Source organism: Mauremys reevesii, linkage group 14, assembly GCF_016161935.1.
Source record: "Mauremys reevesii isolate NIE-2019 linkage group 14, ASM1616193v1, whole genome shotgun sequence".
NCBI classification, from domain to species: Eukaryota; Metazoa; Chordata; order Testudines; family Geoemydidae; genus Mauremys; species Mauremys reevesii.
The window spans coordinates 15409053-15436200 of NC_052636.1; the positions used below are offsets into that span (position 1 = coordinate 15409053).

General features: G+C 72.6%; 2 protein-coding genes across 2 annotated transcripts in view; both read right to left on the reverse strand.

The window, feature by feature from the left end:
* Positions 1-832, reverse strand: part of MINK1 (misshapen like kinase 1) — a 57042-nt gene extending 56210 nt beyond the window's left edge. Inside the window, 1 exon segment of the mRNA XM_039499868.1 lies at positions 692-832. Coding sequence (XP_039355802.1) covers positions 692-748 — 57 coding nt within the window. The 5' untranslated portion in view covers positions 749-832.
* Positions 833-6947: 6115 nt separating this feature from the next.
* On the reverse strand, positions 6948-26041 carry PLD2 (phospholipase D2). Its single transcript, XM_039499705.1, has 24 exons — positions 25837-26041; positions 24207-24338; positions 23813-23943; positions 22422-22564; positions 22084-22183; positions 19871-19998; positions 18388-18480; positions 18162-18314; positions 17030-17179; positions 16805-16888; positions 16281-16359; positions 16101-16211; positions 14766-14933; positions 14539-14662; positions 13045-13163; positions 12814-12927; positions 12257-12361; positions 12087-12175; positions 11144-11257; positions 11001-11050; positions 10080-10214; positions 8805-8958; positions 8554-8671; positions 6948-7464 (listed from the first exon to the last, which is right to left on the reverse strand). Exons 1-24 carry the CDS (start codon positions 26030-26032, stop codon positions 7240-7242), a joined length of 3015 nt encoding a protein of 1004 aa, XP_039355639.1. The 5' UTR covers positions 26033-26041; the 3' UTR covers positions 6948-7239.
* Positions 26042-27148: the final 1107 nt, after the last annotated feature.

The following is a 27148-nucleotide window of genomic DNA, read 5'->3' on the forward strand; positions in this document are numbered from 1 at the left end:
GCTGGGCGGGGAACCAGGGAATCAGGGTCCCCGCAGCCACGCTGGGCGGGGACCAGGAGTCAGGGTCCCCGGCGCCACGCTGGGCGGGGGACCGGGAATCAGGGTCCCCGCAGCGATGAAGGGGAAGCGGCCGTGGATCGGGAGGCAGAGTCACTGCAGCGACACGGGGGCACAGTGAGTCAGGGGAAAGGCAATGACGACGGGAGCGGGGGCGGCGAACCGGGGTCACTGCAGCGAGTGGGGAGGGTACGGGGCGGGGACAGGTGCGGACGAGGGGCTGAGCCCGGTGGGCGGAGGGAAGCAGCAGGGCCAGAGACAGGGGCGACCCAGACCTTACGGGCAGGGAACTGGGCTCCTGCAGCAGCCACGGGGGTGGGGGGGGTGGGGGTGACTCGGGGTTTATCCTGGGAGCGGCCCCCCCCCCTCGCCCCCCTTGAACCACCGGCAGTGCTGGGTCCTCCTCCCCAGCTCCTCCGGGGTGGGGACCACCCCCGGCAGAGCGACGGGGGTCATTTAGCCTGGCCCAAGCCCTCCCCACCACACGGCCCAGAACAGGGGCCCCTCCCCTCGAGCCCCCAACAGGCCCCCAACAGGCCCCGCCCCCTACACGTCACGACCCCCCCGCCTTGCCCCGCTTGACCTTTCACCCCGTTGCCAAGGCGGCGGCCGTGACCTTTGCCCCCCCCCTTACCCTGAGGGCGGAGAGGTCGATGTCATCCAGGCTGCGGGCGGGGGCCGGGTCGGCCATGTCCGGGCCGGGGGCGGGGGCGGGGGCCTGGCCGGCTCCTCACTGCGGCCCCATGGACCCGGCTCCGCGGCACCGACTGACAGCAGCAGCCCCCGGACGCCGAGCCGCGCCGCACTGCGCAGGCGCGGGCAGGTGGGCGGTTGGGCGCGCGCCTGCGCCTGCGCCCCGCCGCGCCCGGGCGGCGCGTGAGGCGGAAGACGGTGGCGGGCCGCGCAGGCGCCGTCGGGGTGGAGAAGGAGGCCAGAGGGTCACGGGTCGGCGCATGCGCGGGGACGGACAATGAGGCGGAGCGCCACCGCTACCGCGGCGTGCGCATGCGTGGAGAGAAGGGGGGCGCGAGGGGAAAGCGGCGCAAGGCGCGTGCGCGTAACCGCCAGTCAAGGAAGGTGAGGCCCGCGCGTGCGTCTGGGGAAGAGGAAGGCCCGCGCATGCGCAAGGGAGGCGCCGGCCGCGATGGGCCGCACTTCATTTTACGCATGCGCCGGGAGGGAGCCAGGGGTGGGGGGGCGGAGCACGGGCGGGGCGGGGCTGTGAGGGCGACCCGGGCGCGAGGCGGGTGTCCCCGCCTTTTGCGCCGGCTGGGGGGCGGGGCCTCGGTCTAGAGCGGGGCGGGGCCTGTTTCTGAGGGGGAGGGGCCTGTACGTGGTGGGGAGGGGCGGTCTGAGGGGGAGCTGATTGGGAGGAGGGCTCTGTGGGCGGGGCCTGTTCCTGAGGGGCAGGGCCTATGTTCAGAGCAGGGAGGGGCTGAAACCTGTATCTGTGGGGAGGGGCAGGGCTTGATCCTGGCGGGGAGGGTGGCCTGAAGGGGCGGGGCCTGTTCTTGAGTGGGGGCAGGAAGGGGTGTCTCCCCACTGGGGTGAGGACTTCATGGGGCGGGGAATGGGGCAGGGGCCTGGCCCCTCTGGGGGGTGCCGGCTCCCCCTGGCCGCAGGGCAGGGCCTGGCTGGCTCAGGGGGGAGGGGAACTGGGCAGGGGCCTGTCCCCTCTGGGGGGCCGGCTCCCCCCCGGCCCCAGGGCAGGGGCTGGCTGGCTCGGGGGAATGGGGCAGGGGCCTGTCCCCTCTGGGGGGCGCTGGCTCCCCCCGGCCCCAGGGCGGGGACTGGCTGGCTCAGGGGGGTGGGGAATGGGGCAGGGGCCTGTCCCCTCTGGGGGGCGCCGGCTCCCCCCGGCCCCAGGGCAGGGACTGGCTGGCTCAGGGGGGCAGGGAATGGGGCAGGGGCCTGTCCCCTCTGGGGGGCGCCGGCTCCCACCCGGCCCCAGGGCGGGGACTGGCTGGCTCGGGGGGGCGGGGAATGGGGCAGGGGCCCGTCCCCTCTGGGGGGCCCTGGCTCCCGGCCCCAGGGCAGGGACTGGCTGGCTCTGGGGGGCTGGGAATGGGGCAGGGGCCTGTCCTCTCTAGGGGGCGCCGGCTCCCACCCGGCCCCAGGGCAGGGACTGGCTGGCTCAGGGCAGTGGGGAATGGGGCAGGGGCCTGTCCCCTCTAGGGGGCGCCGGCTCCCGGCCCCAGGGCGGGACTGGCTGGCTCAGGGGCGGGAATGGGGCGGGGCCTGTCCTCTGGGGCGCGGCTCCCCGGCCCCAGGGCAGGGACTGGCTGGCTCAGGGGCGGGGAATGGGGCAGGGCCTATCCTCTAGGGGCGCGGCTCCCACCCTGCCCCAGGGCAGGGACTGGCTGGCTCAGGGGCAGGGGCCCGTCCTCTGGGGCGGGACTGGCTGGCTCAGGGGCGGGAATAGGCAGGGGCCGCCCTCTGGGGCGCTCCCACCCGGCCCCAGGGCAGGGACTGGCTGGCTCAGGGGCAGGGAATGGGGCAGGGCCCCGTCCTCTGGGGCGCTGCTCCCACCCGGCCCCAGGGCAGGGACTGGCTGGCTCAGGGGCGGGAATGGGGCAGGGGCCCGTCTCTCCCCCCGGCCCCAGGGCGGGACTGGCTGGCTCAGGGGCGGGAATGGGGCAGGGCCCGTCCTCTGGGGCGCTGGCTCCCGGCCCCAGGGCGGGACTGGCTGGCTCAGGGGCGGGAATGGGGCAGGGGCCCGTCCTCTGGGGCGCTGCCCGGCCCCAGGGCAGGGACTGGCTGGCTCTGGCGGGCGGGAATGGGGCAGGGGCCCGTCCTCTGGGGCGCTGGCGCCCCCGGCCCCAGGGCAGGGACTGGCTGGCTCGGCGGGGCGGGAATGGGGCTGGGGCCTGTCCTCTGGGCGCTGCCCCCGGCCCCAGGGCAGGGACTGGCTGGCTCGGGGCGGGAATGGGGCAGGGGCCCGTCCTCTAGGGGCGCCGGCTCCCCCGGCCCCAGGGCGGGACTGGCTGGCTCAGGGGCGGGAATGGGGCAGGGGCCCGTCCTCTGGGGCGCGGCTCCCCCGGCCCCGGGGCAGGGACTGGCTGGCTCTGGGGCGGGAATGGGGCAGGGGCCCGTCCTCTGGGGCGCGGCTCCCGGCCCCAGGGCAGGGACTGGCTGGCTCAGGGGCGGGAATGGGGCAGGGGCCCGTCCTCTGGGGCGCCGGCTCCCACCCGGCCCCAGGGCAGGGACTGGCTGGCTCAGGGGCGGGAATGGGGCAGGGGCCTGTCCTCTGGGGCGCTGCTCCCACCCAGCCCCAGGGCGGGACTGGCTGGCTCAGGGGCAGGGAATGGGGCAGGGGCCTGTCCTCTGGGGCTGCTCCCACCCAGCCCCAGGGCGGGACTGGCTGGCTCGGGGCGGGAATGGGGCAGGGGCCCGTCCTCTGGGGGCCCTGGCTCCCCGGCCCCGGGGCAGGGATTGGCGGGCTCAGGGGGGCAGGGAATGGGGCCGGGGCCTGTCCCCTCTAGGGGGCGCTGCCTCCCACCCGGCCCCAGGGCAGGGACTGGCTGGCTCAGGGGTGGGGAATGGGGCAGGGGCCTGTCCTCTGGGGACCCCGGCGACGCTGCCCCAGGGCGGGACTGGCTGGCTCAGGGGCGGGAATGGGGCGGGGCCTGTCCTCTGGGGCTCCCCGGCCCCAGGGCAGGGACTGGCTGGCTCAGGGGCGGGAATGGGGCAGGGCCTATCCTCTAGGGGCGCCTCCCACCTGCCCCAGGGCAGGGACTGGCTGGCTCAGGGGCAGGGGGGCAGGGGCCCGTCCTCTGGGGGCGCTGCTCCCACCCGGCCCCAGGCGGGACTGGCTGGCTCAGGGGCGGGAATAGGGCAGGGGCCCGTCCTCTGGGCGCTGGGGCGCTGCTCCCACCCGGCCCCAGGGCAGGGACTGGCTGGCTCAGGGGGGCAGGGAAAGGGGCAGGGGCCCGTCCTCTGGGGGCGCTGCTCCCACCCGGCCCCAGGGCAGGGACTGGCTGGCTCAGGGGCGGGAATGGGGCAGGCCCGTCCTCTAGGGGCGCCCTCCCCCGGCCCCAGGGCGGGACTGGCTGGCTCAGGGGCGGGAATGGGGCAGGGGCCCGTCCTCTGGGGCGCCCCCCCGGCCCCAGGGCGGGACTGGCTGGCTCAGGGGCGGGAATGGGGCAGGGGCCCGTCCTCTGGGGCGCCGGCTCCCGGCCCCAGGGCAGGGACTGGCTGGCTCTGGCGGGGAATGGGGCAGGGGCCCGTCCTCTGGGGCGCCGCTCCCCGGCCCCAGGGCAGGGACTGGCTGGCTCGGCGGGCGGGAATGGGGCTGGGGCCTGTCCTCTGGGGCGCCGGCTGCCCCGGCCCCAGGGCAGGGACTAGCTGGCTCGGGGGGGCGGGGACTGGGGCAGGGGCCCGTCCCCTCTAGGGGGCGCCGGCTCCCCCCCGGCCCCAGGGCGGGGACTGGCTGGCTCAGGGGCGGGAATGGGGCAGGGGCCCGTCCTCTGGGGCGCGGCTCCCCGGCCCCAGGGCAGGGACTGGCTGGCTCTGGGGCGGGAATGGGGCAGGGCCCGTCCTCTGGGGCGCCGGCTCCCCCCCGGCCCCAGGGCAGGGACTGGCTGGCTCTGGGGCGGGACGGGGGCTGGGGCCCGTCCCCTCTAGGGGGCGCCAGATCCCACCCGGCCCCAGGGCAGGGACTGGCTGGCTCGGGGGGGCGGGGAATGGGGCTGGAGCCTGTCCCCTCTGGGGCGCCCGGCTCCCGGCCCCAGGGCAGGGACTGGCTGGCTCGGGGCGGGAATGGGGCAGGGCCTGTCCTCTGGGGCGCTGCTCCCGGCCCCAGGGCAGGGACTGGCTGGCTCGGGGCGGGAATGGGGCAGGGGCCCGTCCCCTCTGGGGGGCGCCGGCTCCCCCCCGGCCCCAGGGCGGGGACTGGCTGGCTCGGGGGGGCGGGGAATGGGGCAGGGGCCTGGCCCCTCTGGCTCAGTTTAGCTGGGCTGGGTGTTGGGGTCGGCGTGTGGGTTGGGCAGGGGGCCACGCAATGCCGGGGGCGGGGGGGTCCCCCATTTTTTTGTCAGCTAATGCGCATCCAACATCATTTTCAAGCCCCGCAGGAGACGTCGTGGCGCGAACGCGGAGCCCAGCGTGGAGCCGGACGCAGCAGCCTGGCACCGGCCTGGCACCCCTTCGGAGGGGGGTGAGTGCCCCCTGCGGAGCCCCACTTCCCTGCCCCGTGGGGGGGGGTCCTGTCTAGTGCAGGATCACACAGCAGCCAGGGCTGGAGCGTGGGGCTGCTCTGGGCAGGTGGCATCTCTGTAGTGCAGCGCCCCCGGTGCCACGCGCTGACCGTGGGGGGCACGCGCCCCCTATGCAGCCCCCTGCTACTGCCCCCTTCTCTCTCTCTCCCCCGGCCGTCGCCCCCGTTCTCTGTTCCCGGGCTGGCGCCCAGCTCCGCGCGAGGCCGATGCCAGTCGCCGGCAGGGTCCTGCCCGGCGCCAGGGGGCCCTGGCCCCGCGCTCCTCTGGGGCTAGGATGGAGCTCACAAGCCGGGGGGTTGGGGTGGGGGCCCTGGCTGGGACGGAGCCTTTTCCTCTCCCCCAGGGGGAAATCCGCCAGTGGGGGGCACTCGGAAAGGGGAGCCCCCTAGGGTGTGTATACACCCCCCCACACACACACTGTGTACACACACCTATACTTCTAAACCCCCCCGACACACACACACACACACACACAGTGTACACAGACCTATACCCCCCACAGTGCATACACGCACACCTACACACCCACACCCACAGTGTGTACACCCCCACACCCTAGAGTGTGTGTGTACACACCCACACCATACACCCCCATACACAGTGTGTACACCCCCCTACATACACACACACCCCCTAGGGTGTGTACACAGACACACCCTCCCACATCTCCAACAGGGATGTAAGCACACAAGAATGTGCACACACACACACACCCTAGGGAGCGTACCCACCCAGCAGGAGTGTACATACACCCACTAGGATGTGTAGATACACTCCCACAGAGGGTGTACACACCCACCCCACAGTGTACACACACACACACAGAGCAGGGGCTGTACGCACTCACGCCCCGACACCCCCCCCCCCTCGCTGCACATCCCCCTCCCGTGGGCACGGGACAGTCGTGCCAGACTTCCCCTGTGTAGCCAGTCCCCGTGCGCCTCCCACTGGCCTCTCCCTGCCTCTGCCAGGCCAGCGCCCACCTGGCACCCGCAGGGGCCGGCCCCCGGGAGCCCGGCGCCCCTTCCCGGAGCGGAGTAACCACAGAGCCGGGCCGCGGTTTCAGAGCGTTTATGTAACAGGTTAGGAGCCGGCTGCGGAGCTGGTCCCGGTACAGGGGGATGGTGATGCCAGGCAGCGAACCCCCAGGGACCCCCCTCGCCCGCCCTGGGGGCCACCCTGCTGCCGGCGGGGTAGATCCCGGGGCGGGTGCGCGTCCCTCCCGTGCCCACCTCCGGCATCCCGGTGGGTAGCGGGAGGAGCCCGGGCAGCAGCAGTGTTGTGTGGGTCTGGGGCCCGAGGGCTCCCGCCGGCCGGGGGGTGCCCCGTGGGCGGGACTGGGGTGACTCTCAGCGGTTAGTAGCAGCAGGGAGGGGGTGCGACACCCCCCCCGTGGGAAGTCGGCCTCTGGAATGTAGTGACGGGGGAGGCGCGGGGCCGGCCGCCGGGGTGAGCCCTCGGGGTCGGGGGGCAGGGAGAGGGGCTGAGCAATAAAGGGGTTCAGCAGTACCCCGGGCGGGCAGAGAATTGGTCCCAGCCCCCCTCGCCGGCCGCAGGGGGTCTCTGGTCGCCGCCGGGGGGTGCCCCGGCAGGGCGAGGGGCTGAGCGGTGAAGGGGTTCAGCAGTACCCCGGGTGGGCAGAATGGTCCCAGCCCCTCGCCGGCGCCCGGGTCTCTGGTCGCCGCCGGGGGACGCCCCGGCAGGGCGAGGGGCTGAGCGGTGAAGGGGTTCAGCAGTACCCCGGGTGGGCAGAGAATTGGTCCCAGCCCCCCTCGCCGGCCGCAGGGGGTCTCTGGTCGCCGCCGGGGGGGGCCCCGGGCAGGGCGAGGGGCTGAGCGGTGAAGGGGTTCAGCAGTACCCCGGGCGGGAGAGAATTGGTCCCAGCCCCCCTCGCCGGCCGCAGGGGGGTCTCTGGTCGCCGCCGGGGGGTGCCCCGGGCAGGGAGAGGGCCCAGCCCCACGGGCGTCTAGGTCCACACCTCCACGGGGATCATGCCCTCCTTGCTGTTGAGCGGGGGCAGCAGGGACTCCTCAGCCAGGAACTGCAGGGGGAACTGCACCAGGTGGCCCCGCACCTGGGCCAGGTGTTGGCGGGCCAGGTCCGGGCTGACGCCGGCCAGGTTCTGCACCCCGGCGTAGCCCCGCAGAGCCCGGAGCGACCGCACCGCGTTGCTGGGGAGGCAGCGGAACACCTGGGGGGCGGAGGGGAGGCGGGGGTCAGAGCCGGGAGGGGCTGCAATCCACGCCCACGGTGCCCCTCGCTCCCGACCCGCAGCCCTGCCAGCTCTGCCGGTGCCCCTCACTCCCGACCCGCAGCCCCTGCCCCCCCCAGCTCTGCCAGTGCCCCTCGCTCCCGACCCGCAGCCCTGCCAGCTCTGCCAGTGCCCCTCACTCCCGACCCGCAGCCCCTACCCCCCCCAGCTCTGCCGGTGCCCCTCACTCCCGACCCGCAGCCCCTGCCAGTGCCCCTCGCTCCCGACCCGCAGCCCTGCCAGCTCTGCCAGTGCCCCTCACTCCCGACCCGCAGCCCCGACCCCCCCCAGCTCTGCCGGTGCCCCTCACTCCCGACCCGCAGCCCTGCCCCCAGCCCTGCCGGTGCCCCTCACTCCTGACCCGCAGCCCCTGCCCCCCAGCCCTGCTGGTGCCCCTCACTCCCGACCCGCAGCCCTGCCAGCTCTCCCGGTGCCCCTCACTCCCGACCCGCAGCCCCTGCCAGCCCTGCCCTGCTGGTGCCCCTCACTCCCGACCCGCAGCCCCTGCCCGCCCAGCCCTGCCGGTGCCCCTCACTCCCGACCCGCAGCCCCTGCCCCCCCAGCCCTGCCGGTGCCCCTCACTCCCGACCCACAGCCCCCTGCTAGCCCAGCCCTGCCGGTGCCCCTCACTCCCGACCCGCAGCCCCTGCCAGCCCAGCCCCCCCCCCAGCGCTGCCGGTGCCCCTCACTCCCGCCCCGCAGCCCCTGCTAGCCCAGCCCTGCCGGTGCCCCTCACTCCCGACCCGCAGCCCCTGCCAGCCCAGTCCTGCCCCCCCCAGCCCTGCCGGTGCCCCACGCTCCCGACCCGCAGCCCCAGCCCCCCGCAGCTCTGCCGGTGCCCCTCGCTCCCGACCCGCAGCCCCTGCCCCGCAGCTCTGTCAGTGCCCCTCACTCCCGACCCGCAGCCCCTGCCCCCCACAGCTCTGCCGGTGCCCCTCACTCCCGACCCGCAGCCCCTGCCCCCCCCCAGCTCTGCCGGTGCCCCTCACTCCCGACCCGCAGCCCCTGCCCCCCGGGCTCCCCACACACCTGATCGTAGATGTTGGCGTTGGCCAGGGCGGTGGCTTTCCAGACCCCGTGGAAGAAGTCGTCGCTGACGGGATCCTGGACGTCGAGGCTGGAGGCGCCCGACCCCCCCAGAAGCGACCTGCGGAGAAGGGCCCAGCGCTGGGATGAGGAGCCGGTGCCCAGGTAACGGCCCAGCCGGGGGGCGTGGGATTGCACCCCGAGTCGGCAGGGCGAGGGGCACGCACAGAGCCGGGGGGGGGGCGCATGCCCACCTGAAGCAGTCGAGGCGCAGGCTGAGTGCGAATTTCCCCGCCTGGTACGGCTGCCCGTCCATGACCGACGGGACCAGCTCCGTGTCCTCCACCAGCACGGCCAGCTCGCTGTCCCGCCGGCCCAGCAGGCTGCGGTCGTTGATGTTGGCAGAGCCTGGGGGGGCACGGGACGGGCCAGAGCTCTGCCGGTGCCCCCCACTCCCGACCCGCAGCCCCCCAGCTCTGCCGGTGCCCCCCACTCCCGACCCGGAGCCCCCCAGCTCTGCCGGTGCCCCTCACTCCCGACCCGCAGCCCCCCAGCTCTGCCGGTGCCCCCCACTCCCGACCCGCAGCCCCCCAGCTCTGCCGGTGCCCCTCACTCCCGACCCGCAGCCCCCCCAGCTCTGCCGGTGCCCCCCACTCCCGACCCGCAGCCCCCCCAGCTCTGCCGGTGCCCCCCACTCCCGACCTGCAGCCCCCCAGCCCTGCCGGTGCCCCTCACTCCCGACCCGCAGCCCCTGCCAACCCTGGGCTTCCCCCAGCCCTGCCAGTGCCCCTCAATCTTGACCCAGCTGGGAGCCAGGACTCCTGGGTTCTCTCCCCGGCTCTGGGAGGCGGGTGGGGGCTGGTGGGTCAGAGCAGGGGGGCTGGGAGCCAGGACTCCTGGGTTCTCTCCCTGGCTATGGGAGAGGAGTGGGGGCTGGTGGGTCAGAGCAGGGGGGCTGGGAGCCAGGACTCCTGGGTTCTCTCCCCGGCTCTGGGAGGGGAGTGGAGGCTGGTGGGTTAGAGCAGGGGGGCTGGGAGCCAGGACTCCTGGGTTCTCTCCCTGGCTGTGGGAGGGGAGCGGGGGCTGGTGGGTGAGAGCAGGGGGGCTGGGAGCCAGGATTCCTGGGTTCTCTCCCCGGTTCCAGCAGGCGAGTGGCCTTTTGTGGGTTAGCGGCGGAGGGAGGTGGGGGGCCCGGACTCCTGGGTTCGCGCCGGCTCTGGCAGGCGAGTGGCCTTTGGTGGGTTAGCGGCGGAGGGAGGCGGGGGGCCCGGACTCCTGGGTTCGCGCCGGCTCTGGCAGGCGAGTGGCCTTTGGTGGGTTAGCGGCGGAGGGAGGCGGGGGGCCCGGACTCCTGGGTTCGCGCCGGCTCTGGCAGGCGAGTGGCCTTTAGTGGGTTAGCGGTGGAGGGAGGTGGGGGGCCCGGACTCCTGGGTTCGCGCCGGCTCTGGCAGGCGAGTGGCCTTTGGTGGGTTAGCGGTGGAGGGAGGTGGGGGGCCCGGACTCCTGGGTTCGCGCCGGCTCTCACTCACCGATGAGCACCCGGCGGTCGTCGGCGATCAGCAGCTTGCTGTGGATGTAGACCAGCTCGGTGAGCAGGGAGCCGCCCAGCTCCCCGTGGGTGCGCAGCCCGCAGACGGAGATGTAGTTCTTCCACTCGTCCCCGACTGCCGGGGGGGGGAGAACGGGGGTTACTCAGCCCCCCAGGGTGCCAGGCTGGGGGTCGTGAGCTCATGGGGGGCTGGGGTCCTTCTCTGGCCAGGATACTGACCTCCGACAGAGCCCTCGCTCCGGGGTTCTCTCCCCGGCTCGGGGAGGGGGTGGGGCTGGGAGCCAGGACGCCTGGGTTCTCTCCCCGGCTCGGGGAGGGCAGTGGGGGTTGAGGGGTTAGAGCGAAGGGGCGGGGGGCTGGGAGCCAGGACTCCTGGTTTCTCTCCCCGGCTCTGGGAGGGGAGTGGGGGCTGGTGGGTCAGAGCAGGGGGGCGGGGAGCCAGGACTCCTGGGTTCTCTCCCCGGCTCTGAGAGGGGAGTGGGGGCTGGTGGGTCAGAGCAGGGGGGTCTGGGAGCCAGGACTCCTGGGTTCTCTCCCGACTCTGGGAGGGGAGTGGGGGCTGGTGGGTTGGAGCAGGGGGGGCTGGGAGCCAGGACTCCTGGGTTCTCACCCCGACTCTGGGAGGGGAGTGGGGGCTGGTGGGTTAGAGCAGGGGGGTAGGAGCCAGGACTCCTGGGTTCTCTCCCCGGCGCTGGGAGGGCAGTGGGGGCTGGTGGATCAGAGCAGGGGGGCTGGGAGCCAGGACGCCTGGGTTCTCTCCCCGGCTCTGGGAGGGGAGTGGGGGCTGGTGGGTGAGAGCGGGGGGGGCTGGGAGCCAGGACTCCTGGGTTCTCTCCCCGGCTCTGGGAGGGCAGTGGGGGGTCAGAGCGGATCCCTCCTGTGCCCCCCCCCCGACACTCACTGGCGGCTTTCAGGCGGCACAGGATGGAGGAGTCGCCCCGGCAGAGCGTCCTGGGGGAGAAGGAAAGAGGCAGCCAATGAGGGGGGTCCCTCTACCCGCTCCTGCCCCCGCCCCAGTTCACCCTGTCCTGGGCCCCCCCTCACCGGTAGGTGAAGTGCAGGATGGCCTGGATGGAGTTCCCCCCCCCCTCGGCGATGTCCCCCTCAAAGCCGGGCAGCAGGGGCAGCAGCACGAAGACCCGGAACCGCGTCTTGTCTCTGGGGGGGGACAGGGAGACGTTAACCCCCCCACCCACAGGGACAGCCCCTCCCCCGTGGGGGCTGGCGTCCCAGAGTTAGTCCTGCCCACCCCGCACAACGTGAGCCGCGTCCCCCTCCCCAGGGCCAGTCCTGGGGTCCCCCCATCCCGGTGCCGATCCGCCCCCCCTCACAGCCCACCACAATGGGACCCTGCCCCCTCCCCCATCCCCGGGGTGTGACAGACGCCGGGATCCCCCCCCAGGGAGACAGATGCCAGGATCCCCCCCCGGGAGACAGACGCCGGGATCCCCCCGCAGGGAGACAGACGCCGGGATCCCCCCCCCAGGGAGACAGACGCCGGGATCCCCCCCCGGGGTGTGACAGACGCCGGGATCCCCCCGCAGGGAGACAGACGCCGGGATCCCCCCCCCCAGGGAGACAGACGCCGGGATCCCCCCCCGGGGTGTGACAGACGCCGGGATCCCCCCCCGGGGAGACAGACGCCGGGATTGCCCCCGGGGCGTGAGAGACACCGGGATCCCCGCCCGGGGCGTGACAGACACCGGGATTCCCCCCTGCAGCGTGACAGACACCGGGATCCCCCCCCCAGGGTGTGACAGACACCGGGATCCCCCCCGGGGCGTGACAGACACCGGGATCCCCCCCGCAGGGTGTGACAGACACCGGGATCCCCAGGAGACAGACACCGGGATCCCAGGGTGTGACAGACACCGGGATCCCCAGGAGACAGACACCGGGATTCCCCCCTGCAGCGTGACAGACACCGGGATCCCCCCCCCAGGGTGTGACAGACGCTGCCGCCCCCCCCCCCCGGCATCGGGGTGACCTGTGGGCGCGCAGGATGCGGTCGACGATGGCGTCCCCCACCGTGTTGAGCACGGCCCGCCCGTCCGCGCAGCTGATGAAGAACTGGTTCTGGGGGGAGACGGGGGGGTGAGAGCCAGGCAGAGCGACCCCCCCACAGCCCCAGCCCGCCCCCCTCTGGCCCGGCCCCACCTCGATGTAGACATAGTGCTGGCTACTCTCGATCACGCTCAGGTAGGCGTTGTAGATGGAGCACTCGTGGGTCCCGGCCGACCAGCGATCCACCGAGCGCAGCACCTGGGGGGCGACGGGGGGCAGGCTGAGGGGGGACCCACAACTGCATGTCCCCCGCCCCCCCGAGATCCCTCATGCCCTGGGCTAGCGTTACAGTCAAGGAGGTGTAACGCTCTCATGGGTATCGTTAAGGGGGTGTAACGCTCTCAGGGGCACAGTCAAGGGGGTGTAACGCTCTCAGGAGCATCGTTAAGGGGGTGTAACGCTCTCAGGAGCATCGTTAAGGGGGTGTAATGCTCTCAGGGGCACAGTTAAGGAGGTGTAATGCCCATAGGGTGACTCCCCACCCAATCCCCATTCCCTGGGCCCATAGGGTGACCCCCCATTCCCTGGGCCCATAGGGTGACTCCCCGCCCAACCCAGATTCCCTGGGCCCATCGGGCGATTCCCTCCCCCTTCCCTGGGCCCGTCGGGTGACCTGCCCCCCAGCCCTCGCCCCCCGGGCACCCGCTGACCTGCACGTCGGCGAGCTGGGCGCCGGCGAGGGTGCCGGGCAGGCGGTGGGCAGCGCCGAGCGACTTGGGGAGCAGGCAGGGGTACTCCGGGCCCCGGTACTTGTTCTTCACCGTCTGCAACGGGACGGGAGGTGGGACCGACCGCAGGTACCCCCCCACCCCCCCAGGACACGGGCCCGCCCCACTGGGACCCCCCCACCCCCGACGTCGAGCCCCATGGCGGCCCCGGACCTTGGTGAAATTCCAGCGCTGGATGAAGTGCCGGGCGACGTCGCGGGCAGCTCTGCCGTGCACGGCCACCCCCACGTCCCGCCAGGGCATCCGGGGCATCCGCGTCCTGTCGATGAAATCTGACCCCCGGGGGGAGCCGGTCAGCAGCCGGGCAGGGGCTGGAACCCGTGTCCAACGCCCCCCGGAACAATCCCCAGCCCCAATCCCTCTGGGCCTGAGTCGGGGGTCAGACCCCACCCACTGGGGAAAGAGGGTGCTGTGTTGCTAAGGGGAGGGTGGAGGTCCACTTGAGCTCCGCCATGGAAGGGCACAGTTAAGGAGATGTAACACTTTCACAGGTACCGTTAAGGGGATGTAACGCTCTAATGGGCACAGTTAAGGAGGTGTAACACTCTCAGGGGCACAGTTAAGGAGGTGTAACGCTCTCACAGGTATTGTTAAGGGTGTGTAATGCTCTCAGGGGCATAGTTAAGGGGGTGTAACGCTCTCAGGGGCACCGTTAAGGGGATGTAACGCTCTAACAGGCACCGTTAAGGAGGTGTAATGCTCTCTGGGGCACTGTTAAGGGGGTGTAACGCTCTAACAGGCACCGTTAAGGAGGTGTAACGCTCTCAGGGGCACCGTTAAGGGGATGTAGCGCTCTAACAGGCACCGTTAAGGAGGTGTAATGCTCTGGGGCACAGTTACGGAGGTTTAACGCTCTCATGGGCACAGTTAAGGGGGTGTAACGCTCTAACAGGCACCGTTAAGGAGGTGTAACGCTCTCAGGGGCACCGTTAAGGAGGTGTAATGCTCTCAGGGGCACCGTTAAGGGGATGTAATACTCTAACAGGCACTGTTAAGGGGGTGTAATTCTCTCAGGGGCACAGTTAAGGAGGTGTAATGCGTTCATGGGCACCATTAAGGGGGTGTAACGCTCTCAGGGGCACCGTTAAGGGGGTGTAATGCTCTCAGGGGCACAGTTAAGGGGATGTAATGCTCTCATGGGCACTGTTAAGGGGATGTAATGCTCTCAGGGGCACAGTTAAGGGGGTGTAACGCTCTCAGGGGCACAGTTAAGGGGGTGTAACGCTCTCAGGGGCACCGTTAAGGGGGTGTAACGCTCTCAGGGGCACCGTTAAGGGGGTGTAACGCTCTCAGGGGCACCGTTAAGGGGGTGTAACGCTCTCAGGGGCACCGTTAAGGGGGTGTAACGCTCTCAGGGGCACCGTTAAGGGGGTGTAACGCTCTCAGGGGCACAGTTAAGGGGGTGTAACGCTCTCAGGGGCACCGTTAAGGGGGTGTAACGCTCTCAGGGGCACAGTTAAGGGGATGTAACGCTCTCATGGGCACAGTTAAGGGGGTGTAACGCTCTCATACACACGCCCAGGGGCAGAGTTAAAGGGGTGTAGTCCGTAGTCAGCCCCCGGCACGCACTGGCTGCCACGCACACTGCCCAGCCCAGCCCCCCACCCCGGCCTAACGCCGGAGGGACCCCCCCCATCCCCTGGTCACCTTCGAAGGGCCGGTCGAGCTGCACCCAGTCCTTGGTGATGAGGTTGCTGTAGTCTTTGCCCAGCCAGAGTTGCTGGTTGGCAGCCAGGTCGCCGGGCGGCTCGTCCCCAAGGAGGGCCCCACTCTGAGGGAGACAGCGCCCAGCGTGGGGAGTGGGGTCACTGCCCGGGGAGATGTGGGGGGAGGCCGGGGGGAGGCGGCTCCCCAGGGCAGGAGGGGGCTCTGACCTTGGTGTGGGGGGGCAGGTCGGTGAGCCGGTAGCGGTGGTCGTCCCAGCGCCCGTAGGCCAGGTCCAGCCCCCCGAGAAAGGCCACGCTCTGGTCCACCACCACCAGCTTCTCGTGGTGAGCCCACAGGAACACGACGGAGGAGACGTGGTCGGGGTGGCGCATCACCTGGGCCGGGGGGCGAGACGGCTCAGAGACCCTTCGCCCGGGTCAGTCTCCCTTCCCCGCGCCGCCCTCCCGGACGCCCGGGTCCCCTCTCTCCTCCCTGCGCCGCCCTCCCGGACGCCCGGGTCCCCTCTCCCCTCCCCTCCCCGCGCCGCCCTCCCGGACGCCCGGGTCCCCTCTCCCCGCCCTGCCCCGCCCTCCTGGGTCCCCTCTCCCCTCCCCGCGCCGCCCTCCCAGACGCCCGGGTCCCCTCTCCCCTCGCCGCCCTCCCGGACGCCCGGGTCCCCTCTCTCCTCCCTGCGCCGCCTCCCGGACGCCCGGGTCCCCTCTCTCCTCCCCTCCCGCGCCGCCCTCCCGGACGCCCGGGTCCTCTCCCCTCCCTGCGCCGCCTCCCGGGTCCTCTCTCCCTCCGCGCCGCCTCCCGGACGCCCGGGTCCTCTCTCCCCTCCTGCGCTGCCCTCCCAGGTCGCCTCCTCCCACGCCGCGTCCCACGCCGGGTCCCCCTCCCCTGCGCCGCCCGGACGCCCCTCCTCCTCCCTGCGCCGCCGTCCTGGACGCCCAGGTCCCCTCTCACCTCCCTGCGCTGCCCTCCCGGACGCCCGGGTCCCTCTCACCTCCCGCGCTGCCCTCCCGGACGCCCGGGTCCCCTCTCTCCCCGCGCTGCCCTCCCGGACGCCCGGGTCCCCTCTCCCCTCCCCTCCCCGCGCCGCCCTCCCGGACGCCTGGGTCCTCTCCCTCCCGCGCTGCCCTCCCGGACGCCCGGGTCCCCCTCCCCTCCCTGCGCTGCCCTCCCGGCCCCTGGGTCCCCTCCTCCCTGCGCTGCCCTCCCGGCCCCTGGGTCTCCTCTCCCCTCCTTGCGCCGCCCTCCCGGACGCCCGGGTTCCCCCTCCCCTCCCCGCGCTGCCCTCCCGGGTCGCCCCTCCCGTCCCTGCGCTGCCGTCCCGGACGCCTGGGTCCCCCCTTCCCTCCCTGCGCTGCCGTCCCGAACACCTGGGTCCCATCTCCAGGCCCCCCTGTTCTGCGTCCCGGATGCCCGGGTCCCCTCTCCCCTCCCCGCGCCGCCTCCCGAACGCCCGGGTCCCCTCTCCCCTCCCCGCGCCGCCCTCCCGGACACCTGGGTCCCATCTCCAGGCCCCCCTGTTCTGCGTCCCGGACGCCTGGGTCCCCTACCTTGATGTTGGGGTGCAGCAGCATGAGCGCCCGCTTGCTGTAGCCGCTGTTGATGCCCAGGGCCAGCTCCACCTCCTTGAAGAGCAGCACGCAGACCCGCACGCCCTCCTCCTGGGGGGGCAGGCAGGGCGTTAGGGGGGCGGGGGGGCCGCGGGGACCCCCGCGCCCCGGGGCACTCACCGCCTTGTGCTTTAGCAGGATGTCCAGGCGCCAGTCGTCCGTCTGCGCCGGGCGCTTCAGGTGCAGCTCGGGGCTCAGCCTGTGGGCACAGAGGGGCCGGATCGGGGCGGGTTCTGTCCCCTGCCCGGCTCAGCGTGGGGGGCTGGACCCCCCTGCCCGGCTCAGCGTGGGGGGCTGGACCCCCCTGCCCGGCGCGACCCCCAAGCCGTGGGGCTGCGGTGTCCAGAATCGGTGGGGCCCAGCGCACTCCCGGGAGGGGCGTGGGGCCGGGCCCCAGAGCGGGAGGCAGGGCCAAGGTTGGGGGGCTGGCAGGAAGGGTGCTTGGGGGGCAGGGCTGCAGAGTGGGGAGGGTGAACAGTGCCGAGTCAGGACCTGGGGAGAGGCAGCAGGGGCAGGCCAGGCCCCTGGGGGGCAGCAGAGGGGCAGGCCAGGGCCCTGGGGGGCAGCAGGGGGGCAGGCCAGGGCCCTGGGGGGCAGCAGGGGGGCAGGCCAGGGCCCTGGGGGGCAGCAGGGGGGGCGCTCACCACCAGTCAGTGATATAAATTTCTTCCTTCGCTTGCATCAGAGCGTCGGCCACAGCCGCAAAGTACCCGGCGCCGTTCACGAACCTGCCACGGGGGGGGGAGAGAGACCGGAACCGCGGCGGGCTGGTGACCCCCCCATCCGCCCCCCACTCCCCCCTGATTCCCCGGGACCTGCCCCATCTCACTCCCCCCACCCCCTCCACGCAGGGTCCCGCCCCCCCTCACCAGCGGGCGGGGGTGCCCTCGCGGACGGGCGCGAAGGCCTGGTGCCGATGCAGCTGCAGGAAACCCTTCCCCTGCTCCGCGGCCAGGTCCATGATCTCCTGCCCCCACCAGCGCGCCTGCCGGTAGCTGCTGCACTTCAGAATCAGCGACCTGCGGGGGGGGGGGGGGAAATCACCAACCAGCCCCCACTGCCCTCCCACAGCAGGGGAGAACCCAGGAGTCCTGGCTCCCAGCCCCCCCTGCCCTCCCACAGCCGGGGAGAACCCAGGAGTCCTGGCTCCCAGCCCCCCTGCCCTCCCACAGCCGGGGAGAACACAGGAGTCCTGGCTCCCAGCCCCGCCTGCTCTAACCCACCAGCCCCACTCCCCTCCCACAGCCGGGAGAGAACCCAGGAGTCCTGGCTCCCAGCCCCCCCTGCTCTAACCACCCGCCCCACTCCTCCCAGAGCCACGGAGAGAACCCCGGAGTCCGGGCTCCCAGCCCCCCGGCTCTAACCACCACCCCCACGCCCCGCCCCGCGCCGGGGAGAGACCCCCGGAGTCCTGGCTCCCAGCCCCCCCGGCTCTCCCCACCCGCCCCACTCCCCTCCCAGAGCCGGGGAGAGAACCCAGGAGTCCTGGCTCCCAGCCCCCCTGCTCTAACCACCAGCCCCACTCCCCTCCCAGAGCCGGGGAGAGAACCCAGGAGTCCTGGCTCCCAGCCCCCCCACAGCCGGGAGAGAACCCAGGAGTCCTGGTTCCCAGCCCCCACTGCCCTCCCACAGCCGGGGAGAGAACCCAGGAGTCCTGGCTCCCAGCCCCCCCCCGCTCTAACCACCAGCCCCACTCCTCCCAGAGCCAGGAGAGAACCCAAGAGTCCTGGCTCCCAGCCCCTGCTCTAACCACCAGCCCCACTCCTCCCAGAGCCGGAGAGAACCCTGGAGTCCTGGCTCCCAGCCCCCCTGCTCTAACCACCAGCCCCCACTCCCCTCCCAGAGCCGGGGAGAGAACCCAGGAGTCCTGGCTCCCAGCCCCCCTGCTCTAACCCACCAGCCCCCACTGCCCTCCCAGAGCCGGGGAGAGAACCCAGGAGTCCTGGCTCCCAGCCCCCCACTGTCACCCCCCTTGGCGGCGTGGGACCCCGGCGTCCGGACCTGGCGCTGTTCTCGATGCGGACCCCGTACTTGCTGTCGGTGGATTTCTTCCCCACCGTGACGCTGAATCCCGGGTCGAAGAGCAGCACGAAGGAGACGACCCCCGACTCCGGCTTGAGGTACAGCAGGAAGGAATCCTTCACCACCAGCCACCTGGGGGGAGACGGGGCCAGTGAGGGGGCAGGGGGGCCACACCCCCTGGCCCCGCCCTGGCCCCCCAGCTCACCTCTTCGACCAGCGGTAGCAGATCTGGTGGCGCCCACAGCAGTTGAGCCCCTGGATTCGGTGCCCGCCGGAGCGTTTCAGGATCATGCCCTCCCTGCAGCAGGAGCCAGGTCAGTGGGGAGAGAACCCAGGCGTCCTGGCTCCCAGCCCCCCTGCTGTAACCACCAGCCCCCACTCCCCTCCCAGAGCCAGGGAGAGAACCCAGGAGTCCTGGCTCCCAGCCCCCCCTGCTCTAACCACCAGCCCCCACTCCCCTCCCAGAGCTGGGGAGAGAACCCAGGAGTCCTGGCTCCCTGCCCCCCTGCTCTAACCCACCAGCCCCCACTCCCCTCCCAGAGCCGGGGAGAGAACCCAGGAGTCCTGGCTCCCAGCCCCCCCTGCTCTAACCCACCAGCCCCACTCCCCTCCCCTCCCAGAGCCAGGGAGAGAACCCAGGCATCCTGGCTCCCAGCTCCCCTGCTCTAACCACCAGCCCCCACTCCCCTCCCAGAGCCGGGGAGAGAACCCAGGAGTCCTGGCTCCCAGCTCCCCTGCTCTAACCCACCAGCCCCCACTGCCCTCCCAGAGCCGGGGAGAGAACCCAGGAGTCCTGGCTCCCAGCCCCCCCTGCTCTAACCACCAGCCCCCACTCCCCTCCCAGAGCCAGGGAGAGAACCCAGGAGTCGTGGCTCCCAGCTCCCCTGCTCTAACCACCAGCTCCCACTCCCCTCCCAGAGCCGGGGAGAGAACCCAGGAGTCCTGGCTCCCAACCCCCCGCTCTAACCACCAGCCCCCACTCCCCTCCCAGAGCTGGGGAGAGAACCCAGGAGTCCTGGCTCCCAGCCCCCTGCTGTAACCACCAGCCCCACTCCTCCCAGAGCCAGGGGAGAACCCAGGAGTCCTGGCTCCCAGCCCCTGCTCTAACCCACCAGCCCCACTCCTCCCAGCGCCGGGAGAGAACCCAGGAGTCCTGGCTCCCAGCCCCGCTCTAACCACCAGCCCCACTCCTCCCAGCGCCGGGAGAGAACCCAGGAGTCCTGGCTCCCAGCCCACCCTGCTCTAACCCACCAGCCCCCCTCCCCTCCCAGAGCCCTGGAGAGAACCCAGGATTCCTGGCTCCAACCCCCCCTGCTCTACCCCCCGGCCCCCACTCCCCTCCCAGCACCGGGGAGAGAACCCAGGAGTCCTGGCTCCCAGCCCCCCTGCTCTGATCCACCAGCCCCCACTCCCCTCCCAGAGCCGGGGAGAGAACCCAGGAGTCCTGGCTCCCAGCCCCCCGCTCTAACCACCAGCCCCCACTCTCCTCCCAGAGCTGGGGAGAGAACCCAGGAGTCCTGGCTCCCAGCCCCCCCTGCTCTAACCCACCCGCCCCCTCTCCCCTCCCAGAGCCCGGGAGAGAACCCAGGAGTCCTGGCTCCCAGCCCCCCCTGCTCTGACCCACCAGCCCCCTCTCCCCTCCCAGAGCCCGGGAGAGACCCCAGGCAGAGAAAGCGAACCGGACTCACAGGCCCTTGGGTCCCAGGTCGGGGATGAAGGAGAGCTGGCTGACATCCAGGAACTCCGCCTGCGGGGGACAGCTGCTCAGAGCAAGCAGGGGTGGGGAAACTGAGGCACAGAGGCAGGGCAGAGAATGGAACCCAGGAGTCCTGGCTCCCAGCCCCCCCTGCTCCGACCCAGCAGCCCCCCTCCCCTCCCAGAGCCGGGGAGAGAACCCAGGAGTCCTGGCTCCCAGGCCCCCCCGCTCTAACCCACCAGCCCCCACTCCTCCCAGAGCCGGGAGAGAACCCAGGAGTCCTGGCTCCCAGCCCCCGCTCTAACCCACCAGCCCCACTCCTCCCAGAGCCGGGAGAGAACCCAGGAGTCCTGGCTCCCAGCCCCTGCTCTAACCCACCAGCCCCCACTCCCCTCCCAGAGCCGGGCAGAGAACCCAGGAGTCCTGGCTCCCAGCCCCCCCTGCTCTGACCCACCAGCCCACTCCCCTCCCAGAGCCGGGGAGAGAACCCAGGAGTCCTGGCTCGCAGCCCCCCTGCTCTGACCCGCCCACCCCCAATGCCCTCCCAGAGCCGGGGAGAACCCAGGAGTCCTGGCTCCCAGCTCCCCTGCTCCAACCCACCAGCCCCCACTCCCCTCCCAGAGCCAGGGAGAGAACCCAGGAGTCCTGGCTCCCAGCCCCCCCTGCTGTAACCCACCAGCCCCCACTCCCCTCCCAGAGCCGGGGAGAGAACCCAGGAGTCCTGGCTCCCAGCCCCCTGCTCTGACCACGAGCCCCACTCCTCCCCGAGCTGGGGGAGAACCCCGGAGTCCTGGCTCGCAGCCCCCCTGCTCTGACCCGCCCACCCCCAATGCCCTCCCAGAGCCGGGGAGAGAACCCCGGAGTCCTGGCTCCCGGCCCCCCCCTGTTCTAACCCACCAGCCCCCACTCCCCTCCCAGAGCCGGGGAGAACCCAGGAGTCCTGGCTCCCAGCTCCCCTGCTCCCACCCCCCCGCCCCCACTCCCCTCCCAGAGCCAGGGAGAGAACCCAGGAGTCCTGGCTCCCAGCCCCCCCTGCTGTAACCCACCAGCCCCCACTCCCCGCCCAGAGCCGGGGTGCGAACCCCGGAGTCCTGGCTCCCAGCCCCCCTGCTCTGACCCCCAGCCCCCACTCCCCTCCCAGAGCTGGGGAGAACCCCGAGTCCTGGCTCCCAGCCCCTGCTCTGACCCGCCCACCCCAATGCCCTCCCAGAGCCGGGAGAGAACCCCGAGTCCTGGCTCCCGGCCCCCTGTTCTAACCCACCAGCCCCCCTCCCCTCCCAGAGCTGGGGGGAGAACCCAGGAGTCCTGGCTCCCAGCCCACCCTGCTCTAACTACCAGCCCCCACACCCCACCCAGAGCCGGGGAGAGAACCCAGGAGTACAGGCTCCCCGCCCACCCAGCTCGAAACACCAGCCCCACTCCTCCCAGAGCCAGGGAGAGAACCCAGGAGTCCCGGCGCCCACCCCCCCCCCCGCCCCGACCCACCCGCCCCCCCTCCCCTCCCAGAGCTGGGGGGAGAACCCCGGAGTCCTGGCTCCCAGCACCCCCCTGCTCTGACCCACCCGCCCCAATGCCCTCCCAGAGCCGGGAGAGAACCCGGAGTCCTGGCTCCCGGCCCCCTGTTCTAACCCACCAGCCCCCTCCTCCCAGAGCCGGGAGAGACCCCAGGAGTCCTGGCTCCCAGCCCCCCTGCTCTGACCCACCCGCCCCCACTGCCCTCCCAGAGCCGGGGGGAGAACCCAGGAGTCCTGGCTCCCAGGCCTCCCTCCCCTGGCTGTAACCCACCAGCCCCCGGAGCCGGGGAGAGACCCCAAAACGTGACTCAGTCTCTCGGGAACCTCGGGTAAGAGGCGACAAGGCCCCTCCGACGGTAATTTCGGACTCCGGGGGAAGCCGAAGTGGGTGCCGTCACCGGGGAAATGAGGGTGGGAAGCCAGAGCCTCGACTTCTGGCCAGCGCCGAGGGGCCCGGGCTGCGGTCACCGGCCGGCGAGAGAAGAGAAAACCCCACGTGCCAAACGTCTGTGATTTGGCACCGGGCGGCGGCTCGTGGATTTCCATCCGCGTTGGAAACCAGGGATGTCTTGCTGTCCGGCCCCCCTCCCGGGCTGCTCCCGGCCCCCTGGAATCCACGCAGGGCCCCCCACGCTGCCCACGGCCCCTCCTAGCCCTGGAACCCAGACCCCCCCACCCCCCCGCCCCCTACCTGTTTGCTGGAGGGGCGTCTGGAAGTGCCATCACCCGCATGGGGCAGGGCGGGCATCTCCAGAGAGGTGGCCTCTGCGCGCGACCCATGGACAGCAAACCTGGGGGGGGGGGGTGGAATCAGAGACGGGGTGAGACCTAGTGGGGACAGGCCCCTGCCCCATTCCCCGCCCCAGAAGGGGTATTCTAGGGGGCTTTGGGGCAGCTAGGTGCTTGGAGACCAAGCTGGGGCCAGGCCTGGAGCACGCGGCTCGGGAGCAGGCAGCTGCCATGTGGGGCAGCAGGGCCCGGGGCCCTCGCCGTGCCGGGGGGGCCCCGCTGCGGGGGGGGGGGTCGCACCTGGAGAGGGGCAGGAAGCTCATGAAGATCTTGTGTCTCATCAGGTCGCGGTGCAGCTCCTGGAAGTGCTTGAACTTCTTCTTCATGGTCCAGGTGAAATCCCCGTGGGTCAGCCGCAGGGAGTACAGCGTGCTGGGCCGGATCTGTGGGGAGAGGACCCAGGAGTCCGGGCTGCCAGCCCCCTGCTCCGACCCCCCAGGCCCCGCTGACCTCCCAGAGCCGGGGAGAGAACCCAGGAGTCCTGGCTCCCACCCCCCCTGCTCTACCCACCAGCCCCCACTCCCCTCCCAGAGCCGGGGAGAGAACCCAGGAGTCCTGGCTCCCAGCCCCCCTGCTCTGACCCCCCAGTTCCCATTCCCCTCCCAGAGCCGGGGAGAGAACCCAGGAGTCCTGGCTCCCAGCCCCCCCTGCTCAGCCCCACCAGGTCCCAGTCCCCTCCCAGAGCCGGGGAGAGAACCCAGGAGTCCTGGCTCCCAGCCCCCCCCTGCTCTGACCCACCCGCCCCCACTCCCCTCCCAGAGCCGGGGGGAAAACCCAGGAGTCCTGGCTCCCAGCCCCCCTGCTCCGACCCACCCGCCCCCCCTCCCCTCCCCGAGCCCGGGGGGAGAACCCAGGAGTCCTGGCTCCCAGCCCCCACCCTGCTCCGACCCACCAGCCCCCACTCCCCTCCCAGAGCTGGGGAGAGAACCCAGGAGTCCTGGCTCCCAGCCCCCCTGCTCCGACCCACCAGCCCCCACTCCCCTCCCAGAGCTGGGGAGAGAACCCAGGAGTCCTGGCTCCCAGCCCCCCCTGCTCTAACCCACCAGTCCCCACTCCCCTCCCAGAGCCGGGGAGAGAACCCAGGAGTCCTGGCTCCCAGCCCCCTGCTCTGACCCACCAGCCCCACTCCTCCCAGAGCCGGGAGAGAACCCAGGAGTCCTGGCTCCCAGCCCCTGCTCCGACCCACCAGCCCCCACTCCGCTCCCAGAGCCCGGGGGGAGAACCCAGGAGTCCTGGCTCCCAGCCCCCCTGCTCTAACCCACCAGCCCCACTCCTCCCAGAGCCGGGAGAGAACCCAGGAGTCCTGGCTCCCAGCCCCTGCTCTAACCCACCAGCCCCACTCCTCCCAGAGCCGGGGAGAGAACCCAGGAGTCCTGGCTCCCAGCCCCCCCTGCTCCGACCCACCAGCCCCCACTCCCCTCCCAGAGCTGGGGAGAGAACCCAGGAGTCCTGGCTCCCAGCCCCCCCTGCTCTAACCCACCAGCCCCATTCCCCTCCCAGAGCCGGGGAGAGAACCCAGGAGTCCTGGCTCCCAGCCCCCCTGCTCTAACCCACCAGCCCCCGCTCCCCTCCCCTCCCAGAGCCGGGGAGAGAACCCAGGAGTCCGGGCCCCCAGCCCCTGCCCCACTCACCTTGGAGCCGGTGGTGTACCGCTCGGTGCCCTCCACCCGGGCGGTGACGGGCACCCCCTTGGCAAACACCGGCCCCTGCGACTTGAGCGGCTTCAGGTCATAGACCACCAGGAAGGGGTAGAGCGGCCCCCCTGCGGGACGGACGGACGGGTCAGGGGGGCAGACACACGGACCCCCCCCCCCAGCATGCACGGTGGCCGCAAAGCCCCCTGCTGAGTGCCGGACACACGGACACACCGAACCCCAGCTCGGGCGGGCCGGGCACCAGGACGCCTGGGTTCCTGGGGAGGGTCCTGACACTCCGCCCCCTTGGCCGCGAGGGTTGGGCTGCCCCCCCCTCCATGCCGTGCCAGGGAGCCCCCCCCACACCTCCTCCTGGGGCCCCCCCACTCACCTGCCTCCTCGCCCTCCCGCAGCCCCTCCACTTCGTCCCCGTCCACCTGCAGGTCCGAGGCGTCCAGCGAGGTGCCCCCCGCGAAGGGGCCAGCCAGGGTCTGCATGGTGCCAGCCTGTGCCCGGAGAGGAGCTGAGATGGGGGGGAGAGAACCCAGGAGTCCTGGCTCCCAGCCCCCACCCCTCCCAGAGCAGGGAGAGAACCCAGGAGTCCTGGCTCCCAGCCCCCACCCCTCCCAGAGCCGGGGAGAGAACCCAGGAGTCCTGGCTCCCAGCCCCCCCTGCTCTAACCCACCAGGCCCCGCTCCCCTCCCAGAGCCGGGGAGAGAACCCAGGAGTCCTGGCTCCCAGCCCCCACCCCTCCCAGAGCAGGGAGAGAACCCAGGAGTCCTGGCTCCCAGCCCCCACCCCTCCCAGAGCTGGGGAGAGAACCCAGGAGTCCTGGCTCCCAGCCCCCCTTCTCTACCCCACCAGCCCCCACCCCTCCCAGAGCCGGGGAGAGAACCCAGGAGTCCTGGCTCTCAGCCCCCACCCCTCCCAGAGCTGGGGAGAGAACCCAGGAGTCCTGGCTCCCAGCCCCACCCCTCCCAGAGCAGGAGAGAACCCAGGAGTCCTGGCTCCCAGCCCCACCCTCCCAGAGCCAGGGAGAGAACCCAGGAGTCCTGGCTCCCAGCCCCCCCTGCTCTAACCCACCAGCCCCCACTCCCCTCCCAGCACCAGGGAGAGAACCCAGGAGTCCTGGCTCCCAGCCCCCACCCCTCCCAGAGCCGGGGAGACGGCAGCGCAGAGTGCCAAGGGGGGGGGGGGGAGCGGCTGGGTTTCCTGGGACAAATTCCTGGTGGGGGGTGTCAGGCCCGGCCCCCCCCCGGATAATGCCCCCCAGGGGAAGTGGGGGATGACCCAGGTTGCTCCATCAGTGACGCGGGGGCCACTGTGGGGTTAATGGCAGGGAGCAGCCCCCCCCCCCGGCTGCTTATGTAACAGCGGCCCCTGGCCTGGGGCCCAGACCGTCACTATGGGGATGGGGGGCACCAGGGAGGGGCCAGCGCTAGTTGGGGGGGACGGCCTTTGGCCCCCCGCCCTGCCCCACAGCCCCCTGCTGGATCCCCCAGTCCACCCCGCCCCACAAGCCTCCCCGCCCCACCTGTGGCCCCCAGTCCTGCCAGCCTCAACCCACAGCCCTTGCCAACCCCCCAGTACCCCTCAATCCTGCCCCCCACAGGCCTGCGGTGCCCCTCACTCCCAACCCGCAGCCCCCCCAGCTCTGGGTGCCCCTCACTCCCGACCCGCAGCCCCCCCCCCCGCCTGCGGGTGTAATTAGCAAACGGAGATTGTGAGTCAGTTCCGAGTCACGTGGGGGACCGAGCCTGGCCGGGGGCGGGGGGGGGGGGGCTGGTAACGGGGGGGGGACAGAGAGCGGCTCTGTCCCCGCAGCCCCCCCCACGTGGCTGCTTCTGGGGAGGGTCCCGTCGTCGGCGAGGAGCAGGGGGCTGAGGTCGCTCCGGGTAACGGGTTATGGGGCGGGGACCGGGAGGGACCAGCAGCGACCCCCAGGGCGAGGGGCGTCCCGGGGGGGGCACGGGGAGGGGGTCTAGGATCTGCCCCCCCCCGCGGGAAACCCCGCCACTTACCCAGGGGTGTCCCCGCCCGGCCCCACGGCCCGGGGGTGCGCGGCTGGGTGGGTCCCGGCGGCGCTGGGCCGGGAAGGGGAAGTTGTGGGGGGAGCTTGGAGCGGGTCCCGGGACAGCCCGGCCCGGCCTCCTCCCTCCGGCTGCCAGGGAGACGCCCTGCCCCACAGGCGGGAGGGGGGGTCTGGGGGGGCCCCATCGGGGGCAGCTGGGGCCGGGGTGGGACCCCCGGGATGGGCGCCGGGGAGACCCTGCAAGAACAAACCCTCCTGCGCTGCCCCGGGCACCCCACGGCCCCCACAAGTGGGGCTGGGCCGTGGGGCCAGATCCCGGCAGCTGCCGGTGCCCCTCACTCCCGACCCGCTGCCCGCTGCCGCCCAGCCCTGCCGGTGCCCCTCCCTCCCGACCCGCAGCCCCCCCCGCTCAGCCCCCTCAGCCCTGCCGGTGCCCCTCACTCCCGACCTGCAGCCCCCCAGCCCTGCCGGTGCCCCTCACTCCCGACCCGCAGCCCCCCCAGCTCAGCCCCCCCAGCCCTGCTGGTGCCCCTCACTCCCGACCCGCAGCCCCAGCTCAGCCCCAGCCCTGCTGGTGCCCCTCACTCCCGACCCGCAGCCCCCAGCTCAGCCCCCAGCCCTGCCAGTGCCCCTCACTCCCGACCTGCAGCCCCCAGCTCAGCCCCCAGCCCTGCTGGTGCCCCTCACTCCCGACCCGCAGCCCCCAGCTCAGCCCCCAGCGCTGCTGGTGCCCCTCACTCCCGACCTGCAGCCCCTGCCCCCAGCCCTGCCGGTGCCCCTCACTCCCGACCTGCAGCCCCTGCCCCCAAGCCCTGCCGGTGCCCCTCACTCCCGACCCGCAGCCCCCCCAGCTCAGCCCCCCAGCCCTGCTGGTGCCCCTCAGTCCCGACCTGCAGCCCCCTGCCCCCAAGCCCTGCCGGTGCCCCTCACTCCCGACCCACAGCCCCCAGGTCAGCCCCCAGCCCTGCCGGTGCCCCTCACTCCCGACCCGCAGCCCCTGCCCCCCCCAGCTCAGGGGTGCCCCTCACTCCCGACCCGCAGCCCCTGCCAGCCCAGCCTCTCCCCTCCCCCGCCGAGGGCTGGCCCCGAGGGGGGGGCGGAGCTGGGCGGCGGCCGGTATTTGCCAAGGGGGGGGGCGGGCCCCAGCCAGTCCCAGGCCCCCCGGCAGACACGCCCCAGAGCCAGCTGCAGCGAGGGGGCGCCGGGCCGCCGGCCACCTCGCGCGGGGGCCGCCCCAGCGCCGAGCGCGGGGGGGGCCGGCGGGGGCCCTGCCAGCCAGAGACCGCCAGGTAAGGGGGGGA